The sequence below is a fragment of the Limulus polyphemus genome, unplaced genomic scaffold (genome assembly GCF_000517525.1).
Source record: "Limulus polyphemus unplaced genomic scaffold, Limulus_polyphemus-2.1.2 Scaffold468, whole genome shotgun sequence".
Taxonomy (NCBI): domain Eukaryota; kingdom Metazoa; phylum Arthropoda; class Merostomata; order Xiphosura; family Limulidae; genus Limulus; species Limulus polyphemus.
In genome coordinates, this window is record NW_013666078.1 from 193,763 (window position 1) to 212,301 (window position 18,539).

Below are 18,539 nucleotides of genomic sequence, written 5' to 3' on the forward strand. Positions count from 1 at the left end.
TAAGGGATTAGAGGATACTAGACTTTATACATTATATAGGCTACACTAACTTGACGTTTAGGCGGTTCGTTTAACTATTATACGTGATGTATGTTTTATTTTTTTTTTGGGGGGGGGTAGTTAATGAAAGTGTTCCCAAACGCGACATTGCTTTCTTGACGACCTAATATTATAATGTTAACATAGATATAGACTCTCTGAGTGTTCTTATAATGAATAACACAGGGTAATCATACAGATCATAACTCATCAAAGTGGTAAGAGAGCGCGATCAGAATCGAATTATTTGGCCGAACCGCAGTAATCGATAACTTTAAAATACAGAACTGGTCAACATTGAAGACGTATAGTTATAAATCAAGCATACGGGTCTGCTTAATGCAATAACAAAACACCGAACTAAAACATTCACTTATCCACATCACATGAGAAAAGTCGTTCTACTGTAGAAAAAAGACGGATGGGGGGGGGGGGCATTGAGTTTGTCGCTTTTGTTGATACTTTACTATTGGCCTTTCCAACCCAGAAATAGGACTTGTTGTCCGGGTAAAACTGAAGTCAAATTGTGGCGAAGTATATATATATATATATATATACTCAACGTTAGAGGTCGTTAGCAAAGCTCTTAACCGCCTGCTGTTCTTTTTCATTCCCTTCATTTTTTTCCTTCTTCTTCTTACTGGGGCCCGTAATCACGCAAAGAGGATAGATCGGAAGTGCGAAGATCGCATCTAATTGTATTCCCGCCCATTCTAGCCATTACTTTTTTGAGTGCAGCCCCTCCCCCATACGGCCACGCGTGAATATACTGAATTCTTTTAAAACAGTGAAAACTTGCCAAAGGAATAAATGGTATAGCTTTCACGGAGCTTCTAGAACAGAGCAAGAATAAACGCTAAGTATTTTTGAGCCTACACGTAGAATTGATGATCCTAGTTTCTTTCCGCTAGTTCCCATCACGTGACTGCATCTTTAAAAAAAGACAAAAACATTCCATATTCACGTGCACCAAAAATTCTTAGACTAAAACAGGATATCAGTACTAAACCAGTATACCAATATATCAATACTGAACCAGTACACCAGTAGTAAACCATTATACGTGTATTAAACCATTAAGCCAGTACTAAACCAATATATCAGTGCTAAACCGTTACATCTTTATTAAACCAATATATCAGTACTGAACTATTAAACCAGTATACCAGTACCAAACCAGTACACCAGTAATGAACCAATATACCAATACTAAAACAGTATAACAGTACTGGACCAGTATATCAGTACTAATTAAACCTATATACCAGAAGTGAACAAGAATACCAGTACTAAACCAGAACAGTATTAAATCAGTATACCAGTGCTAAACCAGTATACCACTAATAAACCGGTATACCAGTACTAAAACAGTTTAGCAGTATTTAACTAGTACACCAGTACTAGACCAATATACCAGTTGTAAAACAGAATACCAGTACTAAACCAGTGTATCCGTACCGAACCAGTATACCAGTACTAAACCAGTATAACCAGTACACCATTACTAGATCAGTATACCAGTACTGAACCAGTATAACCAGTACACCATTACTAGATCAGTATACCAGTACTAAACCAATACACCAGGAACTAGTATATCAATAATGAACCAATGTGCCAGGAACCAGTATACCACTACTAAACCAATATAACAGGAACTAGTATACCAGTACTGAACCACTATACCAGTACTAAACCTATATACCAGTACTGAACCAATATGCAAGTACTAAAACAATATACCAGGAACTAATATACCAGGAACCAGTATACCAGTACTAAACCAATGTACCAGGAACCGGTATACCAGTACTGAACCACTATACTAGTACTAAACCAGTATACCAGTACTGAACCACTATACCAGTACTAAACAAATATACCAGGAACCAGTATACCAATACTGAACCACTATACCAGTACTAAACCAATATACCAGTACTGAACCACGATACCAGTACTAAACAAATATACCAGTACTGAACCACTATACCAGTACTAAACCAATATACCAGGATCTAGTATACCAGTACTGAACCAGTATACCACTACTAAACCAATATGCCAGGAACCAGTATACCAGTACTGAACCACTATACCAGTACTAAACAAATATACCAATACTGAACCACTATACCAGTACTAAACCAATATACCAGGAACCAGTATACCAGTACTGAACCACTTTACCAGTACTAAACCAATATACCAGGAACCAGTATACCAGTACTAAACCAATATACCAGGAACCATTATACCAATACTGAACCACTATACCAGTACTAAACCAATATACCAGGAACCATTATACCAATACTGAACCACTATACCAGTACTAAACCAATATACCAGGAACCAGTATACCAATACTGAACCACTATACCAGTACTAAACCAATATACCAGGAACTAGTATACCAGTACTGAACCAGTATACCACTACTAAACCAATATGCCAGTACTGAACCACTATACCAGTACTAAACCAATATACCAGGAACCAGTATACCAGTACTAAACCAATATACCAGGAACCAGTATACCAATACTGAACCACTATACCAGTAATAAACCAATATACCATTACTGAACCAGTATTCCACTACTAGACCAATATGCCAGGAACCAATATACCAGTACTAAACCAAAATACCAGGAACCGGTATAACAGTACTAAACCAATATATTTGATATTTATTGTCGTCTTTTCTGTAGCTAACAATCCAACTACCATTTTTAATGTAACCACAACATCACACTAAAGTTATCATTCTACACAAAGAGTGATCAAAGTTAGTGTATATGGTAATGCATGACGCATTCAAACTTTACACCAAAGTTATCCCACCTGGTGACTAGTAACCTAATCTCAATACCCAAACACAATTATAACACCCTGATGAAGCCCCAAGGTCAGATCAGAATTACTATACCTCGTAAAGAATGAACGCAAACGTAATAAGAAACCACAGCCATCATACCTGTTGGTCAGTTAGACAAATACAATACGAAACCACAGCATCACATTTGTTGGTCAGTTAGACAAACACAATATGATACCACAGCATCATACCTGCTGGTCAGTTAGACAAACACAATATGAGACCACAGCCATCACACCTGTTGGTCAGTTAGACAAACACAATATGAGACCACAGCCATCACACCTATTGGTCAGTTAGACAAACACAATATGAGACCACAAACATCATACCTGTTTGTAAGTTAGACAAACACAATATGAGACCACAGACATCACACCTATTGGTCTGTTAGACAAACACAATATGAGGCCACAGACATCATACCTGTTTGTAAGCTAGACAAACACAATATGAGACCACAGACATCATATCTGTTGGTCAGTTAGACAAACACAATATGAGACCACAGATGTCACACCTATTGGTCAGTTAGACAAACACAATATGAGACCACAGACATCATACCTGTTTGTAAGTTAGACAAACACAATATGAGACCACATACATCATACCTGTTGGTCAGTTAGACAAACACAATATGAGACCACAGACATCATACCTGTTGGTCAGTTAGACAAACACAATATGAGACCACAGACATCATACCTGTTGGTCAGTTAGACAAACACAATATGAGACCACAGCCATCACACCTGTTGGTCAGTTAGACAAACACAATATGAGACCATAGTTGTCATGCCTGTTTGTAAGTTAGACAAACACAATATGATACTTCAGCCATCATACCTGTTAGTCAGTAAGACAAACACAATATGATAACACAGCATCACACCTGTTGGTCAGTTAGACAAACACAATATGAGACCACAGACATCACACCTATTGGTCAGTTAGACAAACACAATATGAGACCACAGACATCATACCTGTTTGTAAGTTAGACAAACACAATATGAGACCACAGACATCATACCTGTTGGTCAGTTAGACAAACACAATATGAGACCACAAACATCATACCTGTTTGTAAGTTAGACAAACACAATATGAGACCACAGACATCATACCTGTTGGTCAGTTAGACAAACACAATATGAGACCACAGACATCGTACCTGTTGGTCAGTTAGACAAACACAATATGAGACCACAGACATCATACCTATTGGTCATATTTTATTATAGAAATTATTTTGCATTGTTACCTCAGCATATTTATTTAAGACTAACATAAATATATTAAGCTTTTGCGAACTTCATGAGGTATTATTGGGTTTACCATCATAACTATCACCAATAATGAGGGTACCAAACTGAGGAAGCAATATATTATAATTAAATTAAATAGTTTGACAAGCATTTTGTGCTCTTAGTTTAACTTTAAGGTTTATTTGGTATCGATGTTGGAGTCGACAGTTTGCATCGACACAAAATAAACCTTAAAGTTAAAGAACGTTTAGAAAACATTTGTTAATCTACTTAATTTAATTTACGAATTCACGTTTATTATGAGTTTCAAAGGTTCGATGTATTTTTATCTCTATACTTAAAGAAGCAGTAAAAGTATATTTAATTACCTCTATTTATTACCGCCATGATTTTTATTTTGTTCTATGTAGGTAGTTTGAACTGATCGGAAGTTGATATTAATAATTTGTAACGAAGATTAAGTCACAAAGACAAACTAAAATTGCACCTACTTAGTGACTAGTGACGTAGTCACAATGTCAAACTAAAATTATGGCAATTTATAACGAAGATTAAGTCACAAAGTCAAACTAAAATTATGGTAATTTATAACGAAGATTAAGTCACAAAGTCAAACTAAAAGTATGGTAATTTATAACGAAGATTAAGTCATAAAGTCAAACTAAAATTATGGTAATTTATAACGAATATTAAGTCACAAAGTCAAACTAAAATTATGGTAATTTATAACGAAGATTAAGTCAAACTAAAATTGCACCTACTTAGTGACTAGTGACGTAGTCACAATGTCAAACTAAAATTATGGCAATTTATAACGAATATTAAGTCACAAAGTCAAACTAAAATTATGGTAATTTATAACGAAGATTAAGTCACAAAGTCAAACTAAAATTATGGTAATTTATAACGAAGATTAAGTCACAAAGTCAAACTAAAATTATGGTAATTTATAACGAAGATTAAGTCATAAAGTCAACCAAAATTATCCTACCTACTGACTAGAGATGTAGACACAGTGTCAGGCAAAAGTTAATGTAATCTGTAACGGAGATTAAGTTACAAAGTCAGAATAATGTTACCATGCCTGATGACGAGAGATGTATATCTTAAAGTCAGACCAGGGTTACAATACCTGGTAGAGAGTGATTTAGTCATAAAGTCAGATCACAACACCTGGTGGAGTGTGATGTAGTCATAAAGGCAGACGAGGGTTAAAATATCTGTTGGAGAGTGATGTATCATAAAGTCAGACCAGGGTTACAAAACCTGGTGGAGAATAATGTAGTCATAAATGTATATATAAGTATATATTTATATTAATATATATATATTACACAGTAATTAGTGATAACGTCACAGTGTTAGTCTAAAATAATCATAATATGTAACGAGTCACAACAGTTACAATTTCAAATCAAACTTTGATCAGTTGATAAATAACGAGAGTTCTCAATGGTTTACCAGGTATATCAGAGGTATATGAAGATATTATTACCTAGGGGTGCTTTGAAGTCTGAAGTTACCCTGGTAGGCAATTCCAGACGCAGGGGGTCTGTGTCCCACAGACCCCCTCAGATGCTGACGATGTGTAATTTCTGTAGATGTTCGAAGTGGTAAGAATAAATCATAAACACAATCAACATATGTATACGTACCTATGTATCAGTATCTAGCTACAGTTCTTATATAAAATACAGCCATCTAAAATATTTAGGGGTGCACCAGTTCACAGGTATACAAGTTTTACATAACGGTTTACCAGGTATATTAAGTTCACGTGTATAAAAAGTTCACAACGGTTTACCAGGTATACTAAGTTCACGTGTATACAAAGTTCACAACGGTTTACCAGGTATATTAAGTTCACATGTATACAAAGTTCACAACGGTTTACCAGGTATATTAAGTTCACGTGTATACAAAGTTCACAACGGTTTACCAGGTATATTAAGTTCACATGTATACAAAGTTCACAACGGTTTACCAGGTATATTAAGTTCACGTGTATACAAAGTTCACAACGGTTTACCAGGTATATTAAGTTCACGTGTATACAAAGTTCACAACGGTTTACCAGGTATATTAAGTTCACATGTATACAAAGTTCACAACGGTTTACCAAGTATATTAAATACCCGGTGATCAGTGATAACGCCTTATTCTCAGGCCTATGTTACTATCAATTGTAACAGATCACAATAGCCACATAGTTAGATTTAAGATGTCATCAGGATCCAAAACTCCATGTAGCTGAGAATGGATTTCCACTAATCTTCTCATCTTGATCTTCAAAATAGTCTTTTTTTCTACCCAATATTGATTAAGGTTTTCACGTAGAATTGTAGAGCATGTCTTTGGCTCGAAATGGAAATCGTTATATATATTCACTCATTCAAACGCGCATAGTCACTTCTTATGGTGAAATCAGTGATCGATTCTATGTTGGTTATTTCTTTATTTTGTGTTCTCCTTTATTCAGATTGTTTTTATTTATTCTGTTGGTTTTTTGTTCTTTGTTTTATGTTGTTGTTTTTCTTTGTCGCCTAGTAGGTTTTCTGCAATCTAATTATTTTCCTATTTTTCAACAAATATAGTAGAACAAAGGTATAGAGAATGTTCTGCCTTTTAAGTTTGCATACATGGACCAACATTAGGTGAAGGTCTTGCGGTTATTGTAATATTTACGGTTTCAGCATGGTTCTACATTAGGTGAAGGTCTTGCAGTTATTGTAATATTTACGGTTTCAACATGGACCAACATTAGGTGAAGGTCTTGCGGTTATTGTAATATTTACGGTTTCAGCATGGTTCTACATTAGGTGAAGGTCTTGCATTTCAACATGGTTCTACATTAGGTGAGGGTCTTGCACTTTTCGTAATATTTACGGTTTCAGCATGGTTCTACATTAGGTGAGGGTCTTGCACTTTTCGTAAAATTTACGGTTTCATCATGGTTCTACATAAGGTGAAGGTCTTGCAGTTGTTGTAATATTTACGGTTTCGACATGATTCTACATTAGATTAGGGTCTTGCAGTTTTTATTACATAACTATTATTTCTGGGGTCTGTGGTATAGTTATTATATCATTAGATATAACCTATAGGATAAATATTACATCAGAGATCATAATCTAGTTTTAAACTATTATTTCAGAGAATGTAATTCAATATATAACTATTATTTCAGAAGATTTATATCAAGGGACATATATTATTACTGGGTATATAAATTACTATACAGCTATTAGTTCAGAGGATAAAATATAAAAGGATAACTGCCATTTTGGAGAGGGGGAGGTATAAGCAAGGATATAACTGTTACTTCAGGGATTATTGTTATTTCTGTAGATATAATCTAGGGGACAGACTATTACACCTGAAATATAACCATAACCAAACCCTACGCAACAGTAAGCCTTAAAGATATGTTTTTGTTCACACGTTCGGTTTCTAAATCCACTTCCTCTGGTTCTATAATTTTCTTTTCAAGAACTTTGTAATAACAAACTTTGTTGGGTTTTTTCTAGCACACACACACACGCACACAAATATTTTCTTAGTTCAAAATAGTTTCTTTTTTCTTTCACGGTAAATTATTTTCTTATGATCAAACTGTTAAGAAGTTTCAATAATTTTCTACTGATATAAAAAGAATCGTATAAGGCTTTTGTGTATTTGTATACAATCGTGAATAACGACTTCTAGAAATTATTCTCCCAATGAGGATATTTTGACAGAACATTCAGGTCTCTACCTCGAGGTAGATAAAAAAATATAGGTGATTTTTTGGTTTCTAAAAAGGACCAAGGGAGCTCAACGTTAGACTCGACTTTGTAAATGATTCTATCGCGTCATTAAGTTCAGGAAGAACTCTCTCAAGCTTTAGAAAGTAAGGAAGCTCAGATGAAGGAATCGAGTACTACTCTGCATGGGTGATATATCAGAATGACTAAGCACAACAGGACCAGCCGTCAGCTTGTTAAAGTTTTTTTTTTTTCTTTTTTGAATTGGTCGTAAGTTACCTTTAAAATATAAATCTCTCTCTCTCTCTCTCTTTTTGAGGCGTTTGCTTTTTTTTTATAATAAATTACTGTGTGGTAAAGTTTGTTTGTACTTCTTCCTTCAGTATGTAATATAAAGAAGTTGATAATTAACTTTTTTTGTTCTAATCCTTTTTATATTTTTAATAGAATCGAAGTTAATAAATGTTTACGGTCACTTAAGAAATATGATGAGAAATCCAAAGTTAGTGTAATCAAAAACTTTTAAGTATTTATGTGTATTAGAACGACACGCAGTTATCAGAGAATTGTAAGTCATTTGTTGAAAACAATCACTGATATTTAACCTTCAGCTACTCTAGTAATTCAGGGTTATTAACAAACTACTCTACCTAAAATGTTGTAACAGTGTACAATTATGTCTTAACCTCCAGTTACTCAGGTAATTCAGGGTTAACAAAGCATTCTACCTGGTCTGATGTAACAGTGTACAATTATGTCTTAACCTCCAGTTACTCAAGTAATTCAGGGTTTTTAACAAACTACTCTACCTAAAATGTTGTAACAGTGTACAATTATGTCTTAACCTCCAGTTACTCAAGTAATTCAGGGTTTTTAACAAAGTATTCTACCTAAACTGTTGTAACAGTGTAAAATTATGTCTTAACCTCCAGCTACTCAAGTAATTCAGGGTTTTTAACAAACTACTCTACCTAAAATGTTGTAACAGTATACAATTATGTTTTAACCTCCAGTTACTCAAGTAATTCAGGGTTTTTAACAAAATATTCTACCTAAACTGTTGTAACAGTGTAAAATTATGTCTTAACCTCCAGTTACTCAAGTAATTCAGGGTTTTTAACAAAATATTCTACCTGGTCTGATGTAACAGTGTAAAATTATGTCTTAACCTCCAGCTACTCAAGTAATTCAGGGTTTTTAACAAAATATTCTACCTAAACTGTTGTAACAGTGTACAATTATGTCTTAACCTCCAGTTACTCAAGTAATTCAGGGTTTTTAACAAAATATTCTACCTGGTCTGATGTAACAGTGTAAAATTATGTCTTAACCTCCAGCTACTCAAGTAATTCAGGGTTATTAACAAAGTATTCTACCTAAATTGTTGTAACAGTGTGCACTGGTATTTTTCACTTCCTGCTGATTAACTAACTAAAGGCTGCTGTTAGAGAACACTCTGTTACTCTCATTGTTTACCAACATTTCTTTATAAAATCTTTACTAAAAACATGTGTTTAGAAGAGGGTTAAAACTTGTATCCCTCCCCCGTGCTAATTTTACTAGGAAACTAGAGCTAACTAGACTTGATGTGTCTGTTTTTGTTTTCTGTGGGTGGCCAGCTTCTTGTGAATAAATGATATCTTGAAAACAAGCTTGTTTTTTATTCATCGCAAGAACACACTGATTATTTGCGAATATCAGTGCGCAGTGTAAAATGCGGTGCGTAGTAGAAAGTACGGTACGTGGTGCAAAGTACGGCAAACGAAACAGGTGCCATGAAAGCGTATTGCGTAACATTAGCTTGAAAATGATTGGTGATCTAGGTATAAGCCGAACGGCCAAGAAACACAGGCTCATTATGGGGTTGGCTATGCAGGACAAGAGACGACGTTTCGCAGCGATCTCCGAGATTTACTGTTATTACGAATTAGAAGCAGGCTTGTACGGTTCTTTTATTTAGCGAAACTCCCATGCGACTTGACCCCTCTCGTCGTTAATCATCCCCATCAATTAATGTAAAAGCGAGGCTTGTTTTCATCGTTCTGGTTCCTTCTTTACCGATCATTTGTATTATAGATGATCCGTCAACCGAGAACAAATCAGTTAGTATCTCCAGCATCTGGTTTTTTACCCCCGCAATACTGTTAAGGCAATAAACAATAAATTTGATCTCTCATCTATTTTCGGTTCTGAGAAAGACAGCGTAGCTGATTTGTACATATGTTAAAATATACGTGTTTTTTTTTTGGGGGGGGGGGGTTAAGAAAAATTCCTTGCTTAAAAACGTATTCCCTGTTCAATATTTAACTCCGAACCGAGCGTGAGCTAGTGGTTAGCGTGTAGAAATGTGAATATGAGGGTCCACAGTTCGCGTCCCGTTGCCGCTAAATCGAGCTCCGCACATTGGGGCCTGTCAAATCCCACTGTACGATTAGAGTAGCTCAAGAGTTGGTGGTAGGTGCTGTTGACTAGCTACCTTCCCTCTAATCTGTCAGCCCAAAATTAGAGGCTGCTAACGCAGGTCAAGTAGCCTTTTGTAGCTGTGCACGAAAATGCTAAACATAATTTAACTGTTCATCCCGTGTCTTATTTCGTATACTTAAGCTAACCAAGCCAAAGACTACTCAGTTTCATAGTCACGTTAACCTGTATTTCTGTGACTAATGAAATGCATACTTAACTCAAAGCATATGTTAATAGATAAGTACCGCGTGTTTGTATTCAGTGAATCGCTGTTTATACATACTAATGTAAACAAACAGATTTCATCGTTCAATGGAGTCTTTCTCATTTGCTAGATTGGTTTCTGTTAGCTATTTTAAAACGTTCACTCTCATCACGCTGCGTGATTATAAAGTGTATCTTTATTCATATTAAAGTCTCCTGGGACACTAGCCCCGCCCTGTGGTGTAAGAGATAAAACTGTAACGCGAGATAATTCCAACGGTTCTTGCGCAGTACGTTAATTGAATTTGCAAACGTCGAGCGACATCTTTTATGACGCCTGTAAAACAAAGAAGGGAAAACAAGCGAACTTGTGGCAAACTCAAAACTCAAAAGAAGCTTTTGATTTGTTTGCTTTTAGAGAAGCTCTTGACATCTTCCCAAATTTCTGCTCCAAATTTGTACGTATTGTGTACGTTGTTGACTTAAACTAGTCCATATACACCAACGTGTAGACATTAATGTTGTTTCACTTAAACGTTCTTAAGTTAATGGATTATAATTAACTTATATGAAATACAAATATCATAAATGCTTTTGTATAAAACTTGCAGTCGGCAACAAGATAACAAAACTAAATTCTTGTTATTTCAACAGTAGAGGATAACAGAAATATTATTTTTATTACTTCATCAGTAGATGATAATAGAAATAAATTCTTGTTATTTCAACAATAGAGGATAACAGAAATAATTTTTTGTTATTTCATCAGTAGATGATGATAAAAATAAATTCTTGTTATTTCAACAGTAGAAGATAACAGAAATAAATTATCTTTATTTCAACAGTAAAGGAAAACAGAAATAAATTATTGTTATTTCAATAGTAGAGGATAACAGAAACAAATTCTTGTTATTTCAACAGTAAAGGAAAACAGAAATAAATTCTTGTTATTTCAACAGTAGAGGATAACATAATTAAATTATTGTTATTTCAACAGTAGAAGATAACAGAAATTAATTCTTGCTTATTTCAACAGTAGAGGATAATAGAAATTAATTCTTGTTATTTCAACAGTAAAGGAAAACAGAAATGATTTCTTGTTATTTCAAAAGTAGAGAATAACAGAAATAGATCATCGTTTTTTTAACAGAAGAGGATTGCAGAAATAAATTATCGTTTTTATAACAGAAGAGAATAACAGAACTCAACTGAAATTGTACAGAGGAACCTTTTTAAACTTTGACGTGCGTTTTTGTTTTTACGGCTCAAGCGTGGCGTTAACAAAGTGTAAAATTGATAATATGTTTAAATACAAATAAATCATCTTGTAATTGTTCGGAAATTGACCAAAATATAACATCAATCTATCTGATAAAACGACTGTTAGATATAATTAAATTATTTTACCTTTATACAAAACCAGCAGAAATTTAAAACAATTATGACAGAAAATTCATTATCTTACACCATACACAAAGTTTTAAAATCATTATTAAAGAACGTTTAATAAGTTACATACATTACGAGACATAATAAAAGCTCTCGTTTGTAATGCTGCAGTGAACAATTCATTAATATACACGTGTTTCAGACATAAAGTCAAAATGAGATCAGCATTTTGATTAGATGAAGCCTTTTTAGTTTAAATAAACAGATTTCAATGTAATTCCAGCATGCTCTCCTGTTAACGCAAGTGGTTAAAACTCGGTATAACCTGTGCCTGCGCAGATCGTTGTTTTGATTTAAGTTGTAATGCTTTTTTTATTGTATCTCCATCAAATTATAGATTTTTTAGATATTAAGCTCGAGAAGCCCAGCGAAGATGTCTCTTCAATCTAAGCTCTTAATAAGCATTTTAAAGCAAGACATTTATGACAACCATTCCGGTGTCCTTAATTCAGATCAACCAGTTTCTTAATATTCGAACATCTACAATCGAATAATCAGTTCTTTTTATTTAACTAATGGTTGAATTTTCTCAGGGCCGTTTAATTAAATGGGTAAAAGGGGCTGTTGCCCAGGGCTCACCGCTCGTTGCGAGTGTAATAATAAATAATAAAATATGAACTGTATAATAAAAAAATAATAATATACCAGTTTTTGAAAAGTAATATATATTTTCATTTTAATTTCCTTATCTTTTTATCCCTAATAAATTCAACTTATCAAATTGTATGGTATTTTATTAAAAGCAAGTATAAGCGGGAGCACTAGTTTATACCTCTCCCAGTGCCCACCAGAATTTTCTACCAAATTTGCCGCGTAACATATGTTGCCGGATGTCACGTAAAGTGCTTCATTATTGTAACTGGTACAATGAATTAACAGAATATGTTAGTTAAATCCGGGTATTTTGTTGTATTACAAGTGAAAGAAGTCTCTGTCAGTTTTGGATCAGAAATGAAATTGGGAAATTCACACACACAAATCGAGAAATAATAATTGAAGTGTATTGCCGTTAGTGAAGCGTAAAACCTTACCACTCGTGTCTCTTTTCATACAAGTGTTATCTTAAATTTTGAGTGTTTTAATACAAGGTCTCATAATATTGGTATAATAGTACTCTGTTCCTGTGTTTTGGTAGTTTATCTTCAACAGTACACTTGATAACACTCTGTTCTTGTGTATTGGTAGATTATCTTTAACAGTAGAGTTGATGACACCCTGGTCTTGTGTTTTGGTAGATTATCTTTAACAGTAGAGTTGATGACACCTTGTTTTTGTGTTTTGGTAGATTATCTTTAACAGTAGAGTTGATGACACCCTGTTCTTGTGTTTTGTTAGATTATCTTTAACAGTATAGTTGATAACACTCTGTTCTTGTGTATTGGTAGATTATCTTTAACAGTATAGTTGATAACACTCTGTTCTTGTGTTTTGTTAGATTATCTTTAACAGTATAGTTGATAACACTCTGTTCTTGTGTATTGGTAGATTATCTTTAACAGTATAGTTGATAACACTCTGTTCTTGTGTATTGGTAGATTATCTTTAACAGTATAGTTGATAACACTCTGTTCTTGTGTATTGGTAGATTATCTTTAACAGTAGAGTTGATGACACCCTGTTCTTGTGTTTTGGTAGATTATCTTTAACAGTATAGTTGATAACACTCTGTTCTTGTGTATTGGTAGATTATCTTTAACAGTATAGTTGATAACACTCTGTTCTTGTGTATTGGTAGATTATCTTTAACAGTATAGTTGATAACACTCTGTTCTTTACATTACAAGTTTGCATCTTTCTCCATTCTTATTCTCCACTTTGTAGCTAGGAGTGAATTAATTAATAAGAATGCGTTCTCTTTATCTCTAATGTTGACAAATTAATTTGATTAGGCTAAGGCAAAAACATTCCCCAATTTTGAAGTAATAGACTAGAGGGAAGGCAGCTAGCTAGTCAGCGCACCACTCACCGCCAACTCCCGGGCTATTCTTTACCAACGAATAGTGTGATTGACCATTACCTCATAACGCTTTCACAGCTGAAAGAGCCAGCAATGTCGGTGGTGGTATTCGACCACACGACCCACAGATTGCGAGTCGGCTGCTCTAACATACAGGCCACGCAAGGCCCCCCTTAAACACACACACACACACACACACACAAACGTAACAGTAAAATACTAAATATTCCAAAGTATAAGTAATTTCATCTTAAAACTCTCTCTCTCTTTGTCAATTACACACGCGAACTACACCATAAGTATAGAGAGTCACGGAGACTCAGCAAATAAACATAGAACTCAATTCTATAGGTTAGTTAATAACATAACATTAGTGATAATTACAGTTAAATAGCCAGGCTGCAAGTTTTATTGTTCCCCGATTTTAATTCTACTTTCGTATAAAACACACGTAGGTGCCCTAACGGTGATTTTGGTGTATCTATAATTTAATTTCGTGTTCAGCGTCGCTAAGTCACTACGAAGTGAAATTACACACTACGGGTAAATTATCCTATATTTGTAGGGGAAATGACAGTGATTTTGTGATTCATGGGGAAAACGTCACCTGCTCATGTTTAATCTTCTTTATCCTGATATTCCTAAATACGACAATGGGAAATCTACACCTTACTGGCTACCGGGAATCATGGGTTCATTATATTTTTCCTAATTATATAGACTCTTTCTCCGAGACCTCTCGTGATTACGAGGCACCCAGAAAATTATTTCTGTTAATAATGCCAGTAACTTAGTAAATAATGTACAAACTTCACGATGTCTACAGTAATCTTATTGTATTATAAAAACGAAAAAAAAAAAGTGGAGTAAGTAAAGAATCTTAGACAGTTTATCGATTCTCCTGTCTTTGTCGTTTTGATATATACCCTAGGTGTTACTAACACTTCAACACATTAGTTGTCATGGCAACAAGTTGTCTTATTAAGTTACCACAACCATTTCTTACCTTTACCGTCAGTATTGAAACACCAGGATGAATAACTTAAGTTCTCATTCATGAGCAGAAGAAGAAGAGTTATAGGTACGAATGAAATATAGGTAGGAATGGATTATAGGTAGAAATGGAACATAAGTAGGAATGGATTATAGGTAGGAATGGATTGTAGGTAGGAATGGATTATAGGTAGGAATGGATTGTAGGTAGAAATGGAATATAGGTAGAAATGGAATATAAGTAGGAATGGATTATAGGTAGGAATGGAATATAGGTAGGAATGGAATATAGGTAGGAATGGAATATAGGTAGGAATGGATTGTAGGTAGGAATGGATTATAGGTAGGAATGGAATATAGGTAGGAATGGATTATAGGTAGGAATAGATTATAGGTAGGAATGGATTATAGGGAGGAATGGAATATAGGTAGGAATGGATTATAGATAGGAATGTATTATGTTCCAGAGAGAGAGAGCTAAAGCTACTCCTTCTTTGAAAACAAATTGTGAAGTGCGATTATATGTAGCATATTAAACTCTACCCAGTATATCAACTATCGTGTGATGCATGTTTGTTTGTTGAGGCCATTTTAGTTTTCCATACAGTTTTAATACCCTCCACCCAGACGTTAGTGGTAGTTAAACTGTAGAGGAAATTGTTACTCTTCTGAAGAAAGAGTTTGATGAAAGTTGATGTAGACAGTGTTGACACATTAACTAGATGTGAAATCGTAGGATTTACCACTTGTCATTGGGTTTTCTACCCCACATCAGTAACCCTGGACAAGTGGAAAACAAAAGAAATATGGAATCACATTTCAGAACCCCTTGTATAATACGATATATATTCACTGTTTGTGAACAACGCTGATTGTTCTCAAACTGGCTTGGAACTGCACTGACCTTAATTATTATTTTTAATGATCAGTTCTTGCATAGCGTGTCTGTAATACTTGGAATACCGGGATCAAAATTGTTTTCACTTGATAATATTCTCGACAGCAGGACTAATCACGTCACATTTAATTTTTTTCTTGCTATCTTAATTTTTGTTTGTGGCAAAAATCAATGCTCTTGGTAATCGGTTATTAAAAAAAAATACCTGTTAGTTCATACAAAGATACCACACATTCTCGTGAAGCAAACCTGTCTTTAGAAATGTCTGAATAGCGGTTTGATCTTCAGGCCGAGAAAGACACATATTGGTTGTTATATATCTGGCTGAAAGCTTTAGTTCTACATTCAGTCATAAAATTTTTTTGTCATCGCTTTCAACTTTTAAGGGTTACAGTTTTTCAATACAGCAACGTGGTCAAATATTGAATGAACTGGACCATTGACACATACGCACACACGAGGGCATGGAATGGTCTAGTGGTCTGAGGATCGCGAGTTCGAATCCCCGTCTTCGTACAGCTTGTCATATATGGTTGCAGTCTAGCCCAGCCACACAGGTGTAAAAATGATTAGCTTACAAATGTACCGACCGACCTCAAACTAGTTGGGATTAAGGTCGTTACAGAAAAGAAGAAAAAGATGACGATACAAATGCAAACATAAAGATAGCATGTATTCAATTTTTATACTGATACGCCCATGCTGATTTTAAGATGTTTTGTATTTTTCACGTCAATTTTATAATCCACGGTTTCTTCGCTAATCTCTTCTACAGACGCATTTCAAAAATCCTTGTCCTCACCGAATATGGTGAAAAGAGGGTGAATATGGGAGCTGCATCTAATTATGTATTCTTCAACGTCTTTTAACGTTTATAATTTCCAGGTAATACCCACTTCGAAACTAAAAAAGTTCGGTTTTGTGATGATAAATATCGTAAACGTTGTCAATAGATTCAAGTTTATTGTCACTGTTCCTGTTGAAAAGACGTCTTTAAAAAATATTTTACACCATTACTGTTCATTCAGGTTAATATCACTTATTTGTTAAGTCAGTTCTGTTCTAATTTCGTGTCTTAAACTCAGAGTCGGACTTTAAAGTTAGAACGTCATCGCCTTACTTATGCTAGAGAAGTTTGTAGAATTTTCTGTGTAGATTGACCATTGAAATAGAATTATTTCCAGAGTTTTAACAATCACGATGTGAGAAACGACTTTAAGTTGTTATGTTTTTTTTTTAATTAACTACAAAGTTGTCAGCGGTATTTGTTATTTGTTCGTATGTTTTCAAATACTTAATGACAAACGTTCGAAAATAGATTTGTGAAAATCAGAAACTTAACAAACCTCGTAACGTATTTAACAATACGCAACAGAGACTAACTTATTTACTTTTATCCTTAAACATCTTATAAAGAACTTACAGTAAAATGTATATTAATTCATTTTTCTACGAGAATAATGAAAATATTTTCCATTTGTTTAAGCTTGCTTCTTTCGTCACAAGTTGTATTTCTCTTTCGAAAAGCTTTTTTAGTAGCACTTCTATCCACGTGGTTTGAGGGTTTCCCAATGTTGAGGGGCGGGGTGGTGTGGGGGGAGAGAGTTGAGAGGTTCTGCCGCCCGTGCTTGGAGCGAGCTTGCCACTCGATGCCTGTGAGCTTTACTTTGATTGGTGGTTGACGTGGCGTCCAACTCGAGTCTGGCGTCGAGGCTAAATACACTTTCTGTGTGCGAGGCTCCTCCAGAACTCTTGGATCACAAGTAGTACTGATCTCGTTTAGAGAAGAACTATACACCGTACTGTTTAACATGTCTACTTGGAGTTGCTGAAGAAGGAAGGAATGGTACAACTGTCCCACATTCTCCGATAGTCTAGAACGAATCCTGCGTTACCGTGACAATGCCATGGATTGTAGTATTTCTTCTCCTCACCCTTCTGGATATTGTCACACTGGATGTTATGTGTCTCAGGCTGGATGATATCTACTGGAACGCCTCCAACCCAATGTAAGTGGTTATGATCTAGTATTTGTAGAGTAAGTCGTTTGACACAAGGCGCCCACCTTCAACACAGACACTCCAAGACATAGCAAATAATCATCATTACATAACACACTACATTAGCAGAATGTTAAAAAATATATCGTAAACTCCAAGCAATTTCATCGATTATCAAGAAGTTCAAGGTATGATTTATGGGCATTTCTCTCAAAGGAAAACACGCTCTGGGTTTCTTAGTACCGACAAGTTGGATCAGCTATTAAAAGATAGGTCGGTTTTCTAGTTTTCTTAGTACCGATAAGTTGGATCAGCTATTAAAAGATAAGTCGGTTTTCTAGTTTTACTAGTACCGACAAGTTCGATCAGCTATTAAAAGATAGGTCAGTTTTCTAGTTTTACAGTACCGGCGAATTGGATCAGCTATTAAAAGAGATAAGTCGGTTTTCTAGTTTTCCTAGTACCGACAAGTTGGATCAGCTATTAAAAGATAGGTCAGTTTTCTAGTTTTACTAGTACCAATGAATTGGATCAGCTATTAAAAGAGATAAGTCGGTTTTCTAGTTTTCCTAGTACCGACAAGTTGGATCAGCTATTAAAAGATAAGTCGGTTTTCTAGTTTTCCTAGTACCGACAAGTTG

The 18,539-nt window shown here is 34.8% G+C and overlaps 1 protein-coding gene across 2 annotated transcripts in view; it reads left to right on the top strand.

The window, feature by feature from the left end:
- LOC106458473 (ephrin-B1-like) overlaps positions 1 to 18,539 on the top strand; it is a 369,101-nt gene that overhangs the window by 192,668 nt on the left and 157,894 nt on the right. The window contains exon 1 of one of the 2 annotated variants that reach the window (XM_022384691.1): positions 17,654 to 17,907. The exons of the other annotated variant lie outside the window; for it this stretch is intronic. Within the exon in view, the coding sequence (XP_022240399.1) occupies positions 17,801 to 17,907 (107 nt within the window). The 5' untranslated portion in view covers positions 17,654 to 17,800. Of the gene's footprint in view, positions 1 to 17,653; positions 17,908 to 18,539 lie in introns of those variants that run through there. 2 annotated transcript variants of the gene reach the window in all.